At 41.9% G+C, this 21,208-nt stretch overlaps 1 protein-coding gene across 5 annotated transcripts in view; it reads right to left on the bottom strand.

Moving 5' to 3' along the window:
* The window catches only part of LOC132399443 (ADP-ribose pyrophosphatase, mitochondrial-like), a 35,862-nt gene that overhangs the window by 12,321 nt on the left and 2,333 nt on the right, over positions 1–21,208 (bottom strand). Inside the window, exons 2-7 of one of the 5 annotated variants that reach the window (XM_059979781.1) lie at positions 19,636–19,764; positions 14,358–14,609; positions 12,436–12,543; positions 10,198–10,284; positions 6,157–6,265; positions 4,209–4,358 (exon numbers count right to left, since the gene is read on the bottom strand). In XM_059979781.1, the coding sequence (XP_059835764.1) occupies positions 4,209–4,358; positions 6,157–6,265; positions 10,198–10,284; positions 12,436–12,543; positions 14,358–14,609; positions 19,636–19,764 (835 nt within the window). Of the gene's footprint in view, positions 1–4,208; positions 4,359–6,156; positions 6,266–10,197; positions 10,285–12,435; positions 12,544–14,357; positions 14,610–14,952; positions 15,105–19,635; positions 19,765–21,208 lie in introns of those variants that run through there. The other 4 variants (XM_059979782.1, XM_059979785.1, XM_059979784.1 and 1 more) reach the window with 4 other exon arrangements.

Here is a 21,208-nt window from a genome sequence, read left to right as displayed (position 1 = left end):
ATCAGGCTCTGAGGGCCTATTTACCTGAATACTTTTCAGAAGATCCAGCACTATCTCCTCCTTAACCTCAAAATGTCCCACTCTACCCTCAGTGTTCCAAATCCTTCTTGAGGGTAAATACTGTAGCAAAGTACTCATGTTGCTTCAAGCACAAATTCCCTCCTCTATCCTTGAGTGGATCTATTCTCTATGATTGTTCTCTTTTTCTAAATAGAAGTATAGAATGCCTTGAGACTCTCTTCCGTCCCACTCGCCATGGGCAATTACCTGCTTGAGTACTTTCCTGCTATCCTTGTATGTTACAAGGGCCCAGTCTGATATTAGCTTCCTAAATCTTAAAAATGCTTCCTTTTTCATCCTATTTAAATTAGGACCTCAAGTCATTTGAGGTTTCTTTACCTCACCATTCTTGTCTTTATTTCTTACTGGAACATGCAGATCCTGAAATCTAATCAGTTGGTCTTTAAACAATTTTCACATGTTCGAATGTGGACTTAACTGACAGCAGCTGTTCCCAATTAACACCCCTTGGATTATCCTCTCATCCATTTGCCCTCCCTCAGGTTAGCACCATATTGCAAGATCCAATTTCATCCTTACTCATAACTATCTTAAACCATAACAAGTTGTGGTCATTATTCCCGAAATGTTCTCCCATTATCTGGTCAGTCACCTAGTCTGGCTCACCTCCCAAAACCAGTTCCAGTACATGTTTTTTCCTCTAGTTGGACTCTCCAAGATCCCCTCTTGGATGCACTGAGAAAGCTTGCCCTATCAAAGCCCCACTCAGTTCTGATGAAGGTCTTGGCCCAAAATGTCGATTCTTTATTCCTCTCCGTATACTTTGCCCGATCTCTTGTGTAATGAAGTTCCTATCAATACTATTTCTGCACCTACCATAATCTGTCTACACATCTGCTCCTCTACCTCTCCTATGGCTATTGGGGATCAATAGTATAATCAGCATAACGGCATCTTTCTTATTTCTGAGCTCCTCCCAAGTTGTCTCTGTGGATGAGCCTTCTCATGTGTCCACTCTGACTATTGCTGTGACATTCTCCCTCATCAGAAGTACAACACTCCCATCCCTTACAATTCCTAAAACACCACCACCATGGAAGGTCTAGGTGCCAGCCTGTCCCTCAAGTAATCAGGTCTCTGTAACAGCAATGACATTGCAATTCCATGTACTGGGCCAGGCTCCAGTCCATCCACCTTACTCATAATACTGAGCACTGAAATAAATACATTTCCTCCCATAAGTGCCACCATGTTGATTAGGCTGCTTTCCGTTGTCCTTCTCAGTGCTACATGTCATACCATCCTTCCAACTCTCAACCCTATCCTGCTGCTGTGGTTCCGATTCCCTGCCATTCTAGTTTAAGTCCTCCTGAGTAGAACCAGCAAACCTCCCAGCCATGATATTGATTTCCTTCCAGTCTTGTGTTTACTGGTCCCACCTGCCCTGGAAGAGAACGCAATGATCCATAAATCTGAAGTTCTCCTTCCTGCACCAGTTCCTTAGCCACGTGTTAAATTGCACCATGTACCTATTTCTCCCCTCACTAGGACATGGAAGTTGTAGTAATCCTGATATTATAACCCTAGAAGTGATGCTTTTTAAACTTTATGCCTGGCTCTCTAAAATCACTTTGTAGGACCACATCCCTATGTAACTGGTATCAATATGGCTGCTCATCCCGTCAGCATGTCCTGTACCCTCTCCGAGATGTGCTTGACCTTGCCATCAGGAAGGCAACACACCATTTTGAGTCTCATCTGCAGCCACAGAAATGCTTCTCTGCACTCATTACTAGAGGCCCCTAGCACTATTGCTCTGCCTTACTTCAGCCTTTGCGTCAGAGTGGGGCACGGTGTCACTAATCTGGCTACTAGTGTTGGCCTCTGAAAGGTCACCCCGCCCCCCCCAGCAGTATCCAAAGGGATATAACTCTTACTGAGGGAAAAGGCCAGAGGGTAACTATGGTTTGTCTACCCCTTGACTACTCTAGTGGTCACCCAACTATTTGTAGTCTGCACCTAAGGAGTGTCCACCTCATTAAAATTCATCTCTGGTGATCCTAAGTACTTCCAACTTCACCTCCAGATCTTTGACAGGCAGTCAAGAGCAGCTGCTGGATGAACTTCCTACAGATGTGGTCATGAGAGATGTATTCCCACATCATGTACGAGAAGCAGTCCACTGCCCTGACTGCCATTTTGTCTAAGTCAAAGATCATGAGTTACCAACTGGATGGAAACATCTACTACCGCTCTACAACCTTCAACAAAAAACATCTGGAATCCAGACATTGCCTTCCAGATCATGGTCTTTAAAAACCATGAAACCAGCCAAAGTAGCGTAACTTCATAATATGTCAGGAACTTACTTTGACAATCAATTCTAGGTCACTTCACAGCCAGGGAGGCACATGCCAGCTCAGTTTCTTAGGCCAATCTATGTCTCCTATATTCCCTGCTCCTCCTGTGTTACTGCACGCCAAAGCCTCAGAGAAGAAGATGGCACCAACAAACAATGCTATCATGGGCAACAAAACCAGATGGTCCACAAAACTGCTTCTTTAACTTCTTTTATGTCTCTTTCTCTTTTAAATGTGGTTCTGATACTGTTGGAGTTCGTGAGCTACAGTTTGGTGGTGTGTTTTTGGGCCAATTGACACTATCCGGTGCTTTGCTGTCTCAGAGACGGTTCCGGGAGGTGAGTGGCTCCTCTTTCTTGAGGAAAGAACCAACTAATCCCCTCCACCATCTGGCAGACCTGGTTCTCACTGTCAACAATTTTTTCTTGGCTCCTCCCACCCAAGGGGTAGCTATGGGCACTCTCATGCGCCCCAGCTATGTCTCCTTCTTCGTTGGCTGTGTAGAGAACAGTCCACGTGTGAAGCCTTCACCGCTTTTACTCAACTCTTCCTCCGCTACACTGACGACTGCACTGGTGCTGCTTCATACACTCATGCTGAGCTCATCAACTTTGCCTCTAATTTCCACCCTGCCTTTAAACTCACTTGGTCCATCTCTGACACCTCCCTTCCCTTTCTCAATCTCCCGGTCTCCATCTCTGGAGACAAACTGCCAACCAATATCTTTTATAAAACACCTTGTGATTCCTACGGTTATCTCGGCAATACATCTTCCCACCCTATCTCCTGAAAATATGCTATTCCCTTTTCACAGTTTCTTTGCCTCCTCCGCATCTGTTCCAGGACATCAGAGATGTCCTGATTCTTTAAAGAATGGAGTTTCGCTCCCTCTATTATTGATACTGCCCTCAGCTGCATCTCCTCCATTACCCATACATCCACACTCACCCCATCTTCCTGCTGCCTTAATAGTGATAGTGTCCCTCGTGTCTTTACTTATCACACCATACAAAACATTATCCTCTACAACTTCTGCCATCTCCAAAGGGATCCTGCCACCAAATATACCTTCACTTCCCCCTTCCCTCCACTTTCCACTAATCCCTTGTCCATTCATCCCTTCCCACTTATCTCCCTGCAAGCAGTCTACCTGCTACACCTGCCCATACTTCCTCCATCACCTCTATTCAGGGTTCCAAACAGTCTTTCCAGATGAGGCAACACTTCACCAGCGAATCTGCTGGGGCCGTCTGTTATGTCCAGTGCCCTCCTCGGCACTGGTGTGAGCCATTGTAAACTGGAGACTCCCATTCTGATGTGTCAGTCCATGGCCTCCTCGTTTGCCAAATGAAGCCGCCCTCAGGGCTGAGGACCCCCAGATTGAACCCTCCAACCTGATGACATTAATGTCAATTTCTCCTTCCAGTAAACAAACTCCCCCCATCCCTAATTCCCCACTCTGATCTTCATGTCTTCCCCCTGGGTCCCCTCCTCCCTCTTTCTCCTATGGTCCACTCTCCTCTCCTGTTAGATTCTTTCTTCTCCAGCCCTTGACCTTTCCCACCCACCTGGCTTCACCTATCACCTTCCAGCTAGCCTCCTCCCCTCCCCCCCACCTTTTTATTCTGGCTTAATTCCCCTTTCCTTCTCAGTCCTGAAGAAGGGTCTTGGCTCAAAATGTCGACTGTCTATTCTTTTCCATAGATGTTGACTGACCTGCTGAGTTCCTCCAGCGTTTTGTCTGTGTTACAATGCTAGTGCTAGATAAGTAACCCCCGTCCCAGAGAGCACAAGCCTTACAAAAGCACTGGCCCTGCTCCTGCTCACCTTCATGGAGTTCTCTTTGCTGAAAATGGCTTGGAACTGTTTCCTCATCCGATCCTTAATACTACGAGGAATACACAGAGAATTGAGTGCCTCTTCCTCGAACTCGCGCGTCAAGGTGGTAGATGGATGTTCACCAGCATCCACCATGCCCTGCCGTGAGAGAGAGTGTCAATTTAAGCAAGCACAAAAATTAATGATCAATGCGGGGTGGGTGTGGGATGTGCAGGTAGGGATGGAAGGAGCTAAATTGACAGACACCTTGAAATGTCTCACTCTAATATGTTCATGATCTTTAAATATACAGCATGTATCCTTAATACCTGAAATATTCGCAAAAGGCCAGAGACAAATGGTCTGGAAGCCTCCAAGTATCAAGCTGAGTTGGGGGTCAAGGTGCCCGAGCTGAAAACTTACTCCAAATTAAATTATCCAGACCGGTAGTTTGGGGACTGGGAGAAGGGGCACTCCTTAATTTCCAAGTTGAATAGGTCTTTGGCTGTTGAGCTAGGATTACCAGAGAATGAATCAAAGTAGCGCATAAGGCAGACTTTGACCTCACAATGGCTTTGCATCTTACTGTCCATCTGCACTGCACTTCTCCTGTATTTTTTTCTGCATTGTTATTTTTCCCCTTACTATCTCAGTGCACAATTATAATTAAATAATCTGCATGCAAAGTAAAGTTCTTCTACTGCAACTTGTAGAAAGTATTTAACATTACACAACATTCCTGGATACCGAACAGAGACAGAAAGTAGATCTCAATGCAAATGGGATTGAACAAAATGGAGAGTTGCTATCACATCAGAACAATTTAGTACCAACTCCCATGTGATCAGTGGAACTATGAAGAAAAAATCCTGGAGACACAAGAAACTGCAGATGCTGGGACATGGAGCAGCAGGCAATCTGCCAGAGGTACTCAGCGGGTAGAGCAGCAATGTTGAAGGGACAGAAATTGTTGATGTTTGTTGACCCTGCATTCATCCAACTCAAACCACCAAGTTCCTCTGTCAGATTGTTTCTTGCTCAATAAAATTCTGGAAATACACAGGTTCTGAGGCAGCAGCTGAGCTAATATTTCAGGCTGATGATCTCTCATCCAAACTTTAACTTAAACTCGCCAAATTCCCATGACCGATTGAAAGACCTCCGAAATTTAAAGAATTGGCAAATGGTCAGGGCCTTTAAACTAAGAACTTAATATTTTATTTCTTAGATTTGGAAGTTGAAAGAAAAGGCAGTTTGAATGAGCCATCTACTCAGATAGTAACTAGTTGGGGATCAGCAGGCCATCATGTCAACAGACAGGTCAGGTACCCAATGGCACAATGATGGGGGAGCAGCAGTATTAGTGGGAGCCAGGCAATGTGACAAAGACTCCCAGAATATTACAACTGCTGGACCCAGCAGGATATGGTCATAATTCAAAAAAGGGTTCTTATGTGTGGAGACAAAAACACAGGAACAGGAATCAGCTGTTACTCTATCAAAAGTGTCTTTCATTGTTATAACATGGGGTGACATAATTCACAGTCCCGAAACTCAGGTGAAAGCTCTATAAAGATGCACAATAAGATGTATCATTATTAATTGATTACTCATTATTCAAGAAGATTGGTGTAAGCTAACAAGTCCTTACCCACCTCCATGACTTAGTGAAGAAACACACAAAATTGGCCGGGCACTTGTGGAGTGTGTACTGGAAACAAGATTGTGTCCTGTACACTGCTACGATTTTCTTGATGAGGTAAGATATGATGGACCAGCTTGTCTGTTCTCACCCGTGATCTTCTATCCTCACATCCTCTCATACAAGGTTGGGAATGCCTTGGCACTAGGTTCACGATATTGGGGGATTAAAAAATTGGGACTTTTCAGAATTAAAGAATGAGGTGAAAAAATAGATTTTATAAGGATGGTGTACTGTGCAACATCTTGTCCTCACCCCTGGAATCGCCCATTGCCCACAATCTTTCCTCTTTATTGAAATAAACTGTAGGATGGGTTTGCCAGAAAGCTTGTGGATCACCTTTTCACCTCCTTCTCTCTTCCACCTGCAGTAGAAAAAGAACATGAATAGGTCCTTCATTTAGGAAGAAAGCAAGAATGTTGAGAAACACTCTGATACTCAGTGATAAAATGAAGAAGCCTGATTCAGAGGCAGTGTGTAGATTAGCGGCCAAAGGTTCAGTTATCAGTTAACAAACATACTCTTCTACTGTTAAAAAGAGTGTGGATTTTCAGGGGAGAGATTACGAAAGATGATGGGGAAAGAGAGGGGGGCAAGGGAAAGAAGGAGGGAGAGAGGGAAAGAGTGAGAGGGAAGGAGGGAGGGACAAAATCTAGGGAATTGAGACAGTAAAGGACAAGATGAACAATCCTAGTGTCTGAAAGGGCAGTGGAAAGAGATTCTGCTATAACGAGCTTTAAGGTGCTTGGAAGTAGCTGCTGAGGAAATGTTATAGGGCTAAGCTTTTTTCATGCAGAGTGGTGAGCACATGGAATGGGCTGCTGGCAGCAGTGGTAGACGTGGAAACGATAGGGTCTTTTAAGAGACTCCTGGATAGGCACATGGCGCTTAGAAAAATAGAGGGCTATGGGTAAGCCTAGATAGTTCTAAGGTAAGGTCAGGTTCGGCACAGCTTTGTGGGGCGAAGGGCCTGTATTGTGCTGTAGGTTTTCTAAGTTTCTGAAAGGAAAGTCAATAGGTACTTGCAGGGCTGAGGGATGGGCAGGTGTTGGGGACTGAAGTGGAGTTCTTTCAAAGAAACATACTGTACCTGTGATGAGGAGGGAGAGTTCAAAGTAAATTTATCAAAGTACATACATGTTACCATACACTAATTTGAGAATTATTTTCTTGTAAGCACTTACAGGAAAAAATACATAAACAGCAAGGATTGATAACCAACCAATGTGCAACAGATAACAAACTGTGCATATAAAAATAATACTGAGAATTTGAATTGTAATGAGTTCTTCAAAGTGAGTCTATAGATCATCTAATCAGTTCAGAGTAGCGGTGAATGAAGTTGCACACAGCAGTTCAGAAGGCTGATGGTTGTAGGGTAATAACTAACTGTTCCTGAACATGGTGAGGGTGGGGAGACTTGGGTCCTGCACCTCCTACCCGATAGTAGAGCACATAGCCTGGATGGTGGGGACTTTTGATGATGATGCTGCTTTCTTGTGGCAGCTCTATGTAAATGTACCATTTGTGGCAAGGGCTTTGCCTGTGATGGACCAGGCAGTGTCCACCACTTTCTGTAGCTTTTTCTGTTCCTGGCCACTGATGTTTACATACTAGGCCATGATGCAACCAGTCAGGATCATCTCCATGGTGTTTCTATAGAAATTTGTCAAAAACTTTGGTAGCATGCTGAATCTATGCAACTTCTGAGAAAGTAGAGGTGCTGTCATGCCTTCTCTGTGATGACACTTACGTGCTGGTCCCAGAACAGTTCCACCGAGATATTAACACCAAGGAATTTAAAGTCACTCACCCTTCCCACTTACAATCTCTAATGAGAATTAGCTCATAGACCTGCGGCTTCTTCCTCCTGTAATTAATAAATCAGCTCTGACATTGCGTGAGAGGTTGTCGTTATGGCGCTACTCAATTAGTTTTCAATCTCCCTCCAATATCCCCCAATAGCAGTGGTGTCATCAACAAAACTTAAATATAGCCAAGGAGCTGTACTTAACCAGGTAATCATAAGTGAGTAAAGCAGTAGAGAATTGTTGCTTCTCAAGTTGTTAAGTGTGTAAACTTTTCCTCAAGGGAAATCAGCATGAGCCAAGGATCCCACAATTGGTCACAAATATAATTGTTGGGTGAATATAGAAGAGTAGATAATTGCCTTGAATATCTTCTCTCCAGTTAGAACTAAACAAAATATAAGGTGGGCTACACAATGTGCAACTGAGACCAACCAGCGATGAATTTCCACCCAGTGATGGCTGACCATGGAAAGGGAGAGAGACAATGAATAGATTGGACAATGCACATGATGAAGCTAATTTGTAGATGTAATGGAAGAATGAATGCTCCTTTTTTTCCTCATCAAATCCAAATAGTTCTCAAAGAGCAGACAATACCCTTTCATAGCTGGGAATCTACTGTAGGATCAAATCAAATCCAGCTGCCAGAGGTGATTACCATGTCATTCTGAATACAGGCAGTTGGTGCAGCAAGCTGAACCCAGATCTACCACTTCACTTCCACAGAGTACCAGGCATTGGTCGAAAAGTGCTGAGTTCAAATTCCAGCTGCCATTGCAAAAGTTAGGTAGGCAGTGGAGTTCCAGACATGATGAAACCTACAGTTACATTTCAATACAAATGAGATGTAAAACTGAGGCATTCTTGAATGGACACAAGAGATTCCACAATACCATTTCAAACTGCAGCAGGTTGTTATTGGGAAGTACAGTGGATTCTGATTAATTGGGGCAGCCACTTATTAGGAATAATGCTTAAAGAAATAAAAAACAAATTGAGAAAATAGCCAGTATTCCCTTTGTTTACTTGGGACACAATGCCTCTTAATTGGGACAGGTGACTTGTTGAACAGTTTCTAATCGGCATCAGTCACGTGGCTGTTTTACGCTACACCATTATTAGAACGAACAATTTTTAATTAGCATCAGTTGCTGTGTTTGTGTTCAAAAAGCAGTGATTTTGTTACTCATAGTTGGTGAGAAATAAGCAGTACCACAATTCAAAGCCGTTTCATTCACTGCAGTTTCAAGTATTCAGGCTTGGAGATGCCAGAAATGGCCAGGAGTGAAATTGAAGTTATTTTACTACTTCAACAAGTTAGGAACTATGAAGAATTTGAAGGTATTAACACCACAATAAAAATGAAGATTTGGAAGATGTGATTGTCAAAAGCATTGTATGAATGTAGTACATTATTTGCATTAGGTGTCGACACTAATCTTGTTCACTTAGTCAATCAAAAGAATACAGCATACACTGGATGGATTACTCCATTGATAACTATCAGGAACCATTACACAGTTTTACAGTACCATAGTAGCATTGGTAGTGTTCTAATTTTTTCTGTATTTCATTCAAATACATAATTTTTTACTCAGTTAAACAGTAGTCTTTTTTAATACCTTTTTAACTATTTGCATGAAACTTAGGCTAATTGACCCAAAATGTACTAGTCCCAATGTGCCCCAATTAATTGGAAGCCACTATATTTATTTTTTGACCAACATTAAAAGGAAATGTGTTACAAACTCACATTCATGTAATCTTGCTAAGTATGCTCCAGTCACTGAACTTAGTATTCAAAAGCCATTCACTATCTGGAGAGCAAGGAGCTGTATTGAAGTGATGAAAGGTGCAAGTTTTTCTATACCACAGTATGAATGGTGTTTCATTGCAGCTGACTGACAGTTATGTTGGCAAAATGGACCTACTGCCTGTGTGTCATTATAAATACAGGCAGCAGTGAGGGAATACTGCACTGACAGACCACAGCCTGTTTGTTCCCTCAGCTGGTTATACACAAAAAGAAAAGCTATAAAATAGATGGCATTATTTAGAAGGGCAGTAAAGTTATCTCTGCTGACCGGGCCAACATTTACATCTGACCAACATCACAGAATACATGTCCTCCCTGAATTACAAAGATCCAACTTACAAACACACATATACATCAACAAACGTTTGGGAGACCAGCGGGATATGCCTGCTGACTCTCACATTACAGCTGTTTCTGTGATCCTCTCCCAGGCACTCTTTCTCTTTCTGTTCATTTCTGACAAACAAACTGTTCTCAGTAACAGAAACCTGACATAACCAAAAGGCTGCTTATATCTAGTTGTTAACAGAAAGTATTTGTGGGAACTTGCTGTGCGTAAACCAAAAGTTACACTTCTTATATTACAATAATATCCGTGTTTCAAAAGCAAAAGCTGTAAGTACTTTGGAAAATCCTGAAGGGGTGGGGTGAAAGTTTTTGTTTACTTACCGTGTAACAATGGGATCAGCCGCATGGTTTGGTCCCCATTTTCCCAGCAAGCCTCGAGAAATCATTCCCGTTCTTCCCATTGGATTCCTAGGAATAACAGCAAAGATCATGGAAGCCTTGGTTCCTCTCACTGATAAAGTGTGAAACCAGCACGGATAGAGTGAGAGGCACTCTTCACATCTCGTGCCTTGATCCTAGGCATTTTTTAGGATCAGCATAATTGGATGGAAAGCAAAATGTATTACTGTGTAAATGAACCCGAGTGGACCCACATTCAATACTTAGTCACACACACAAAATGCTGGTGGAACACAGCAGGGTAGGCAGCGTCTATAGGGAGAAGCACTGTCGATGTTTTGGGCCGAGATCCTTCCACCAGCATTTTGTGTGTGTTGCTTGAATTTCCAGCATCTGCAGATTTCTTTGTGTTTGAATACTTAGAGTCTACACTCAGTATCAGATGCATTTCCAGTCACTTTAAATTATGCAAATTTCTGCGATGTTTTGATTTATTTTCTTAATTGATAGGAAGTTGGCATTGCTGGATATTGCCTCAATAGTCTTTCTGGGCCATTTAAAAAGGCAGTTAAGGGTCAACCAGATCGCTCTGGTGCTGGAAACACACAGAGGCTAGATGAGGTAAGGAGAACGATTTCCTTTCCTAAAGGATATTAGTAAATCAGCTGGGATTTTGACAGAATCAACTAATAGAATAGTTATCATTTTTCCTTCTGATTAATTTAATACTTGGATTGAAATTTTGCAACTATCATAGTCTGATCAACAATGCATTACAGGTCTAATAACTTAATCACTAGGCTACTGGACCTGTTATTCCATTATGATGCCATAGAATATTCATGAAATCTCAATGAGTTCACTTTTCAATCTTCCCTTTAAAGTGACAGACTTCCTTCTCTGTTCATACCATTTAGACAAAGCAATGGTAACTTTTTTTTTATTGTGCTTTAACTGATGAAGGCATGTCCATTTTTTTGTGTTATATGCTATCAGTACTGTGTGGCTGAGTCAGTGTTTTAGCATAATTTGTGGAGACTAATACTCTACACAGTATTGATGTTAGTACCTTTATAAATGCACTGCTACATGTCTATAATCAAGCACTGGCAAGCCTATTAATACTCACAAGCACAATCCCAGGTCTTGCTGTGATACCTTTGCTCAGTTCACTGTTAGAATTTTCTCCGTAATATTCACATAATCAGCCTCCTGTTTGTTGTTTACTGGAATTCTGATATAAGCTCTTTGCAAACCGTAACTCATTGTCTGATCTAACTGTGTATTTACTATGATATGACCATTGTTCACAGGCCAATGTTTGTTACCTACAAGTGTGGTCAACACTAAATTATCAACTATCATTACTGATATTAGATAAAACACATTGAAATACTGGGGTAATGAAAAGTTTGATATAAACATCAGTCATGTGTTGGTTGACCTCTGATAAATCACCTTATTAACTATTCTTTATCTTCAGACAATTCAACTGTGGAAGATACAAACCCGAACACAATCTAACTACCCAAATGCCACACCTTCATACTTCGGCATGAAAAATCTATATAGAAATTAGTATGGAAGCCTTTACAGAATCCCTCCACCCTCTGCTTCACCTGTATCCCTGATACTTACCAATGCTCTCTAACCCCAGCATGTTTGAAATGAGACACTTAGCAAAGAGCAAAAGAGAAAACACGTAATTGTGTTTTTAACTGAGGGGTTGCTCGAATTACTATTTGAAGGCACAGTTACCAACACCTATAAGGGACAGGTAGCAGCATTCCCCCCCCCCCCCCCCAGTTATTTCCATTTATATGGCTTTATTCATTTACTAAAGTGACCAGATGCAGTTGACAGCAGATTATCAGATAAAATCTGATTCGAGGAGGTACTTGAATAGGTAACAAAAGGCTTTGTCAAGGAGGTAGGTTTCAAAGAGGAGAGAGAGAGGTAGGGAGGTTTGTGGAAGAATGTCCAACTGGCAGCTGAGGATACAACTGGACATACATTAAGCAATTAAAACTGGAGTGAGCAGTCAGGTGTTCTAGGATATCACATGCCTGTCACTGCTCCAAATCTCATCTCCAGTTGAATCAAACAAGTCGGATCACAACAAACCCGAAATGTAGACTGTTTACTATTTCCTACAGATACTGCCTGGCCTGCTGAGTTCCTCGAGCATTTTGTGTGTGTTGAAGTGGAATCGGTACTCACCGAGGCAGGTTGTCTTTATCCAGTTCATACACACCTAGGTAACTCCTCCGATCGATTCTCCCATCCAGTGCATTGAAGCGTGGAGCATGTTTCAATTGGTCTCCCTTCCTGTGTCACAAATAATGAGAGAAATTTGCCTTCATGCCAAGTATTTTTTTTATTTTTCTGTGTGTTCTAAGGTTATCACCAATCATGAAGCAACTTGATAAGCACTGCTGTGCAGCACAGAGTGAGGGGAGGAGCACGAACATAGCCTCTCATAAGAGCAGACGTTGGGTTTAATAACTTGGCTCCTCAAGCCCTCTCTGCGAGTCAATTCATTCTTGGCTCCACCTCAGCTCCGTTTTCCACCACCAATTAATTTAATATCTATACATTTATCAGTCTCTGTCTTGAGTACATCAGACTAAACCTCCATAGTGCTTAGATGCAACATTTCTATGGTTTTGTATAATTTAGTATGATTGTGTAATTTAGTTCCTTCTCATTCATTTCTGAATGCAGGCTCCTTATCTTGAGACAGTGGCTTCCTGTTCTGGCCACACTAGGCTGGGGAAATAACAATTTAACATCTACACAATCAAACCCATAAATTTTTGTACATTTCAATGAAATCGGCCCACATTATTTGAAATACAGAATATAGTCCTAATCTGCTGAATCTCTTCTTCTCCAATCAACTTGGAATTCCAGCACACAATCTGATAAACCTTCCAGTAGTCCCTCTAATGCAAATATGAACTTCCTTAGGATGGGATCTCCCTCGTATTCTACTCCCTTTCTAATAAGGACTAATTTTCTGAATACGTTCCTAACTGCTTGCTACACCCATAATGTTCAGTGTTTTGTGTACAAGGACACCCAGCTCCCTCTGAACTCACACTTCTCAGTCTCTGGCCATTTCAAAAATCTCGAACATTCTGACTTTTTCCCCCCCAAATCAAAGTGGTGATCTTACATTTTCCTACATTATATTATGTTTGGTGTATTCTCACTAGACACACCCTCTGTATCCTCCTCATGTCCACACTAACAGGAAGCATTGTTATCAGTGAACTTGGATATATTACACTTGATTCCCTCATCCAAACTTGATCTAGATTTTGAACAGTTGCTGGCCCACTAATCACAGTCTCCCAAACTAATAAAAACCTGTTAATTTTAATTCTTAGACATTAATCAATCATTAATACACGTGCTAGGATTGTGAAGCATCTTATTGAAGCCCTTTTGAAGGTTCACCTTTAAATCTAAAAACAAAAACTCGTAGCAGATATTAAATCGGATGTTTCTTTCATTAAGCCAGTGTTGACTATAACTAACCATGTTATTCTTTACTAACTACCATGTTAACTTAATGAAAAGGTTTCATTTCTCTGTTTCCTTTCTGTCCCTTCTTAAACAATTGTGTTACATTTGGTATCTTCCAATCTGTGCCAATCACACCAGAACTTAAGGAATTTTGGAAAATGGCATCCAGTTCACCCACTATTTTCATCAATATGTTCATCAAAACATTAAAATGTAGGTCACCATGTCCTGGAGATTTACCTACACTCAATCACATTACTTTCTTGAATACAAATTGTTTACTCCTACTAACTTTATTGTCTTTATAGTCCTGACGAAGGGTCTCAGCCCGAAACATCGACAGTGCTTCTCCCTATAGATGCTGCCTGACCTGCTGCGTTCCACCAGCATTTTGTGTGTGTTGCTTTATTGTCTGTCCACTGTTCTACATAGAACAGTGATTCACCACCACCGTCTATCCTTGAAGATAGAAACAAAATTTCAATTTCTTTACCCATATTTTTTCCACCAAACAATTTCTCCTGTCTCAGTGTACAGCACTATATCTAAAACTATAATTTTCACATTTCCACGGGACTCTCAATCTTCATTTGCCAAAATTCTTCATTTACCTAAAATCTGGGTCAGCCCATTGAGGCCCAGCCTTGACAGTCTCTGCCGTGTAGTCCACTGGATCATATGCTGCCCACTCTCTGTTCCAGCTGACATTATCATCCTGAACAGGGAATCGCTTGACCTGTGATCCTGGGTATGGTGAGCTTCGTGCCTTTATGTGAATCATTGAAGTCCCTGTACTGCTAAGAGTAGCAGGACACATCGGGTAAGGTTCAGGCAGGTACCAACTGGACTGGAAGAGGCAGGTGCTGAAATAGAAACACTTTACCATCAGAAGTTTGCTTCCTGAGGAATCCATCCATGCATAATCCAATTCTCTTCAAGGTATAAATTTCATAAAGTATCTAATTGGTTATAACATGCTCTAGGAACTATCTGGATTGCAAAAAGCACAGCCCAAGTATAAAGCTGTTGCTTATTACATTCCAGCTTTGAGGCAGTTACTCTCCACATAATCCCAAAATTTCCTAAGAAGCTTACTTTATCTCACATACACATCTCGCTTCAAACTTTAACACCACTCATATACTCCTTCCAACTGCTACATATTAATGCAGCATTACTCAACTAACATTTCCTATGATTACTTGCCTAGCTTAATCGCCAGTGTTCTGCTCTGATCTTCATGGACTGGGAAACCGTCCGCAATTGATCTCTGTGACAGGCGTTGGCTGCTCTCAGACACTTAACTAACAGCAACACAGTAGCCACTATGTGTAATCCCACTGTGATGGTCTCCAGTTAACAAGGACTTTTCATACTAACTAGTGGACCTGCCCAATCCTTGCATGACTTCCTGAGAGGTTCCGGTTCTAATTCAGTGAAGAACTGAAACTAAACACAGAAACAAAAAAATAAAGGCAGCAAACAAAATTGACTCACTTCCTCCAATCTAAAGATACACAGATGATTAAAAGAGACACATCCCATTGTGGTGGTTAAGCAGACTCATCAGGTTTTCCTCCAGAATTTCCCTGAAATTTGCTACCTTCATAAGCTTTCCAGGGCCTGCTGCAGTGAGGCATCACCACAGCATGATGCAGCCACCACTATGCTTTATGGTAAGGATGGTATATTTTTGATGATGTGTGGTATTTGGCTTATGCCAAATATGGTATTTAGTCTGATGACCAAAAAACAGTTTTGGTTCCTTCAGACCATAGAACCTTCTTCCAGCTGACTTCAGAGACTCCCACATACCTTCTGGCAAATTCTAGCTGAGATTTCATGTCAGTCTTTTCAACAGTGGCTTTCTCTTTGCCATAAAGCTGCGACTGAAGCTCCCAGGCAATAGTTGTAAGTACAGTCTCTCCCATCTCAGCCACTGAAGCTTGAAATTCCTCCAGTTGTCATAGGTCTCTTGGTGACCTCCCTCACTGGTCCCCTTCTTGTACAGTCACTCAGTTTTTGAGGACAGCCTGCTCTAGGCAGGTTTGTGCCACATACTTTACTTTTCATGATGATTGACCAGCTGTACTCCAAAGGATATTCAGTGACTTGGAAATTCTCTTGTCTCCATCTCCTTTTTAAATAACATTTTCAAGGAGTTGCTGGGAGTGTTCTTTTGTCTTCATGGTGTAGTTTTTGCCAGGGTACTGACCTTCCAGATACAGTGTATTTTTTTTAAACTACAATCAATTGAAATACTTTGACTGCACTCAGGTCTCCAAAAACAGATCTCCATTTCACTAATTATGTGACTTCTAAAACCAATTGGATGAACCAGTGATTTAGTGTGTCATAATAAAGGGAGTGAATACTTGGGCAATCAACTAATTTGTGTTTTATATTTGTAATTAATTTAAATCACTTTGTACAGATCTGTCTTCACCTTGACACAATAGTGTCATAGGGGGACAGGAGGCTGGACCCAAGTGCAGGATGCAGGCACTGAAGTACTAGGGGCAGGATGGGAACAACTATAGACAAGATGTAGTGACTGTGGTGTGCATGAGGGATGTGACGTTCAAGGTGATTCTGGGGTTCCGGGGGAGTCTTAGAGTTCAGGTAAGGCAGGGTCCCAGGGTTCAGGCAAGGTCTAGGAGTTCACTGGACAGGCCGCATAACTCCTGGGCAGGGCCTGGACCTCCCAGGCAGGAACACGGGGGCCTGAGCAGGTCACAGGGCACAACTCATCAGTAATGAGGGATGGAAAGGGGCAGTTCCCCACCAGGCAGTGGCTATCCAGCCAGGCTTTCCTGATACAGGCAAGGGATAGAAAGGGGACTAGGTCCGGGGGGAGGAGGAGGAAGAACAACACCACCCATCCCCAAACACTCAGTCCTAGAGCCCCCTATATACACTGCCAGCCGATGGGCATCAGGTGTGCCTCCTTGAGTCCAAACAAGCCACGATGATCCACAGGTGTGACTACTTGGGCTCAAGGGTGAAAAAAAGGATGGCTACAAGACCCGGAGTCCATGGACCGGATTAAGAACTGGAATGCGGGGTCTGGACTGGACCGTAACAGATAGTCTTTTTCTGTTGATCAGCATCAAAGAAGCCAAATTAAATCCACTGTGATTCAATGTTGTAAAACAATAAATCATGAAAACTTCCAGGGGGAGTGGGGGTGAATACTTTTTACAGGCACTATAGCTGTAAGGATTGGTTTTCTTCTTGTTCACAGCACAATAGTAATTGCAAATATTTTTCGATAATTACTCAAAAGGCATGTGAAAGGAGTTTTAAAAATGTGTTATGTTTCTTTCAGGAAGCAGGATCCTGCCTGAACATGGGTGTATTTTGTTGCTTGGGTCAGATGTTCGATGAAAAAGCAGTGACAATAAACTCGATTCTGATTCTGATTCTGAAGAAATTCCTCTTCATTTCAGGCCTAAATGTCTACATCTTGTTCTCAAACTGTAACCCCAAGCTCTAGACTCTTTGGATGGCAAAAAATCTTTCTTGCATTTAGTCTATCAAGCACCATATGAATTTTCTGAGGTTCAATGAGATCATTTCACATTCTTCCATACAATATTGAATATGAAAGTCTTCTCAATCTCTCCTCAGCAACTCTCTCATTGCAGGGCTACACCTATTGAATATTTAATCATTCTATGAAATAAATATAATGTTTCTTAACCTAAGAATATCAAAACTGTATATATTTATCCAGTTGCAATCTCACAAAGGCCCTATGAAATTGTAGTAAGATATCTTTACTGCTCCACTCAAATCCTCCTATAATTTCATTTAGAACATGGAATACTACACAGGCAACCCTTTGGCCCATGATGTTGTGCTGACCTATACAAATCTAATCCACGATCAATCTAGCCCTTTCCTCCTAGACAGATCACAATCCTCCATTTTTCTTTTGTCTATATATGCCCAAGCATCTCTTGGATGTCCTTATTATATCAGCCTCTATTACCGTCCAGTGTTCCAACCCACCTTTCCTTGGAAACAACCTACTTCCTCCAGTCACCTTAAATGGATGTCCTCTGGAACTGGCCATTACCATCCTGGAAAAAAGGCTCTGCTGTCCACTCTCTATTTATCTCATAATCTTATGCCTCTCTATCAGGTCACCTCTCAACCTGCTTTGCTCCAAAGGGAAAAGTCTGATCTTGCTCAAACTAAGGCATGGTCTCTAATTCAGGCAGCATCCTGGCAAATCTACTCTGATCTTTCTCTAAAGCTTCCATATCTTTCCTACAATGATAAGATCAGAACTAAACTAAACACAATACTCCAAATGTGGAGTTTATACAGCTACAACATTACCTCGTAGATCTTGAATGCAATCCCCCAATAAATGAAGGCCAAGAACCCCAATAAATGAAGGCCAAGACTTCATTGGACTTGGACCCCAAGATCCCTCTATTCCTCCTGTGATGGAATTTTAAGTTTTATTCATTATGGACTGACTGTGCCTTGAAGAACCATGTCTGTAAGACAGAGAGAGGAGATACATGATGGACAGCCGGTGTTCAGCTCAATGGTACTTAAACGAGCGTCACTGCTCATTTCACAGGACACAGACGCATGAAGGCTGGAGGTAGAAATTACCACTGAACATTTTAAGTGAATTTTTAAGAACCCATAAAGAGTCCGGCTGAGGATTAAGAGGAAACAATCTGTGACTATTAGTGCGTGTAAAGGGTGACCTTGTGGAATCTACCAGTGTGTCTAACCCTTGCCTGGGTTGGTAGATTATCACTTGAAGACGGTGCTTTTAAGCTGGTCACGTTTGGCTGACTTCGAAGATTTTGGAGGACACTGAGGAGGATCGACGTCACCTGTTCCAATCCTCTGGTACTATACCAGTGGCCAAGAAAGATGCAAAGATCATCATCAACATCCCAGCAATCTCTTTCTTTGCTTCCCGTAGTAACCTGGGAAATATCCTGCCTCGGCCCGGGTATGCAACTATCCATATGTTTTCCAGAAGCTGCAACACTGAGAGAAAACAGAGAACTGGGTAGGAAGCTGAAAAGCAGAAGGTAGTGATCTCTGGATTGCTGCTTCTGAAGCAATGCTTTGAGAGGCTGGTCAAGGATTATATCTGCAGCTTGCTACCCCCTAAACTGGACTCCCTACAATTCTCCTACCGACACAACCAATCAACAAGACAATGCAATTGCCACTGCTCATACCATCCTTACACATCTGGAGAAGAAGGATGCTTATGTGAGAATGCTGTTCTTTGACTACAGTTCAGCATTCAACACCAATGGAATAGAAAGTGCAGGAGAGGTTACGATAGTATTTAAAATAAAGAAAAAGACCGAAAGTTTAGAAAGGAATAAGAATTTAACTTTCAGTAACATGGGGACAAAACTGAAAAGGGTGATGAATACAGGATGGAAGATGTAATATCTGAATGCACATAATATATGAATAAGGTAGGTGATCTTGTAGGGCAGTCTATATTCCCTTAAAGTTTCTTGTATCCTCTGCTGACTGACAACCTCTCTGCTTTTATACCATTAGCAAATACATAACTATGAAATTTGATGCCCCTAGCCAAAGAGTTTACATAGTTTGTGAAGAGCCAAAGTTGTAGCAGTGATCTCTGCTGTACCCCAACTGGCAACCTGACAACCCAAGAACGATCTAGTCAATTCCACCTCTTCTGCTTTAAGAACAATCAATCCACGTCAGTAAATCACCACCAATTTTGTGTTTTAGCCTAGTTCACCCAACCACCTGTGTCATATCAAAGTCCTTCTAAAAGGAAAAATACCCCCTTGTTTCTCTGTATCCATCTTAGTGGATACATTGAGAAAGAATTCCATAAGATTACTGAAATACTCCTGCATATACCTGTAAGAAGTTTGCATGTTCTCCATGTGACCGCGTGGGTTTCCTCCGGGTGTTCTGGTTTCCTCCAACAGTCCAAAGACGTACAAGTTGGTAGGTGAATTAGTCATTGTAAATTGTCCTGTGATTAGACTAGGATTAAATTGGGGGATTGCTGGGCGGTGTGCTCAAAGGGCCAACTTCACATTGTGTGTCAATAAACAAAAAAATATTCCTACATGGGTCCGCGCTGAGGCTGCTTAATGCTGTTACTCTGTTTAAGACTCTCTGCTATTATATCTTCCGATACAGACTCGAGGAAAAGCAAAGCCTACTGCAACCTCATCACCCTCACACCAGGTTGCAATTGCCTGCCTATGCACAGCTGGAATCAAACTGCAACTTTTTCGGCTATGTAATTTCGCTAGATAAAATAGGATCGTCAAGTCAGCACTAAGTTATTAGCATTAAACAAAATCAAAAAGTCATGGTAATATTGTACAAAAAAGTTAGTTCTAACTATTTTCCCACACAGAGAGAAATGGATATGTGGATCAAGCCATTAGAGAAAATAGTAGCAAATACAATGTTTAAAACACATTTCAATAGGTTCACTGAGAGGAAAATCTTTAAGGGATGTGGTCGAGCAGCAGTCAAATAGGACTAGCTCTGGGCCAAAGGGACTGATTCCATGCTCTATAACCATTATTCTGACTTAACACATCACAGTACAGCATAGCTGATTCTCTTTTGCAGTGGTGCACTCTAACATAGCCTTTGCTCAACTCCACCCTAGTGTCTGACGCTGGAACGTGCAGAACCCTCAGAGAACCCGGGATTCAGTTGTGGTGTCTCTCAGCTCCAGCAGCTTTCAGGTGTGACACTTGCGGGACAGTGAGTGGCATCAGCTGGAGTATAGTGCGAAGGAGTAGGAGCAGAGGACCCTCTGGCCTCCGAATCCTACTGTGGCTTCAATAAAGTCATGACTGATCTTTTACTGTAATGCCATTTCCTGCAGAAAACTCATCCCTCAATACCAAAAAGAACAAATCAAGGTGCACACACTGCAGAAATACTCTAACTCACACGCAAAACATCATAATATTACCACCAGTAAATTACCAAATAATAAGGTGCATTTATAACACAAATTATAAAGTAAAGAGTATAACACTACTGGTGCTTAGTACACGAGGAGACCTGGATGTTACGGCCAAGCAAATAGTTCTTGTCCTAATGTTACGGTACCTCCTTCCTGATGGATGGATGAGAGGACTCATTGACAATGCTAAGGGCCCTGCACATGCAGCACTCCAGATAAATATCCTTGACAGGTAGAAGAGAGACCCTGATTATCCCTTTAGAATCAGAATCAGGTTTATTATCACCAGCATGTGTGGTGAAATTTGTTAACTTAGCAGCAACAGTGCAATGCAATACTGTATGTGATAATGTAAAAAAATAAATGAATAAATAAATCAATTACAGTAAGTATATTGAATAGATTAAAAATAGTGCAACAACAGAAATAAAATATATTCTAAAAAAAGTGAGGTAGTGTTCACAGTTTCAATGTCCATTCAGGCCAGATGGCAGA

This window comes from Hypanus sabinus, chromosome 9 (assembly GCF_030144855.1).
Source record: "Hypanus sabinus isolate sHypSab1 chromosome 9, sHypSab1.hap1, whole genome shotgun sequence".
Classification (NCBI taxonomy): Eukaryota; Metazoa; Chordata; class Chondrichthyes; order Myliobatiformes; family Dasyatidae; genus Hypanus; species Hypanus sabinus.
Note: the sequence above shows the minus strand (reverse complement) of the source record. Positions and strands in the feature narration are given on the sequence as shown.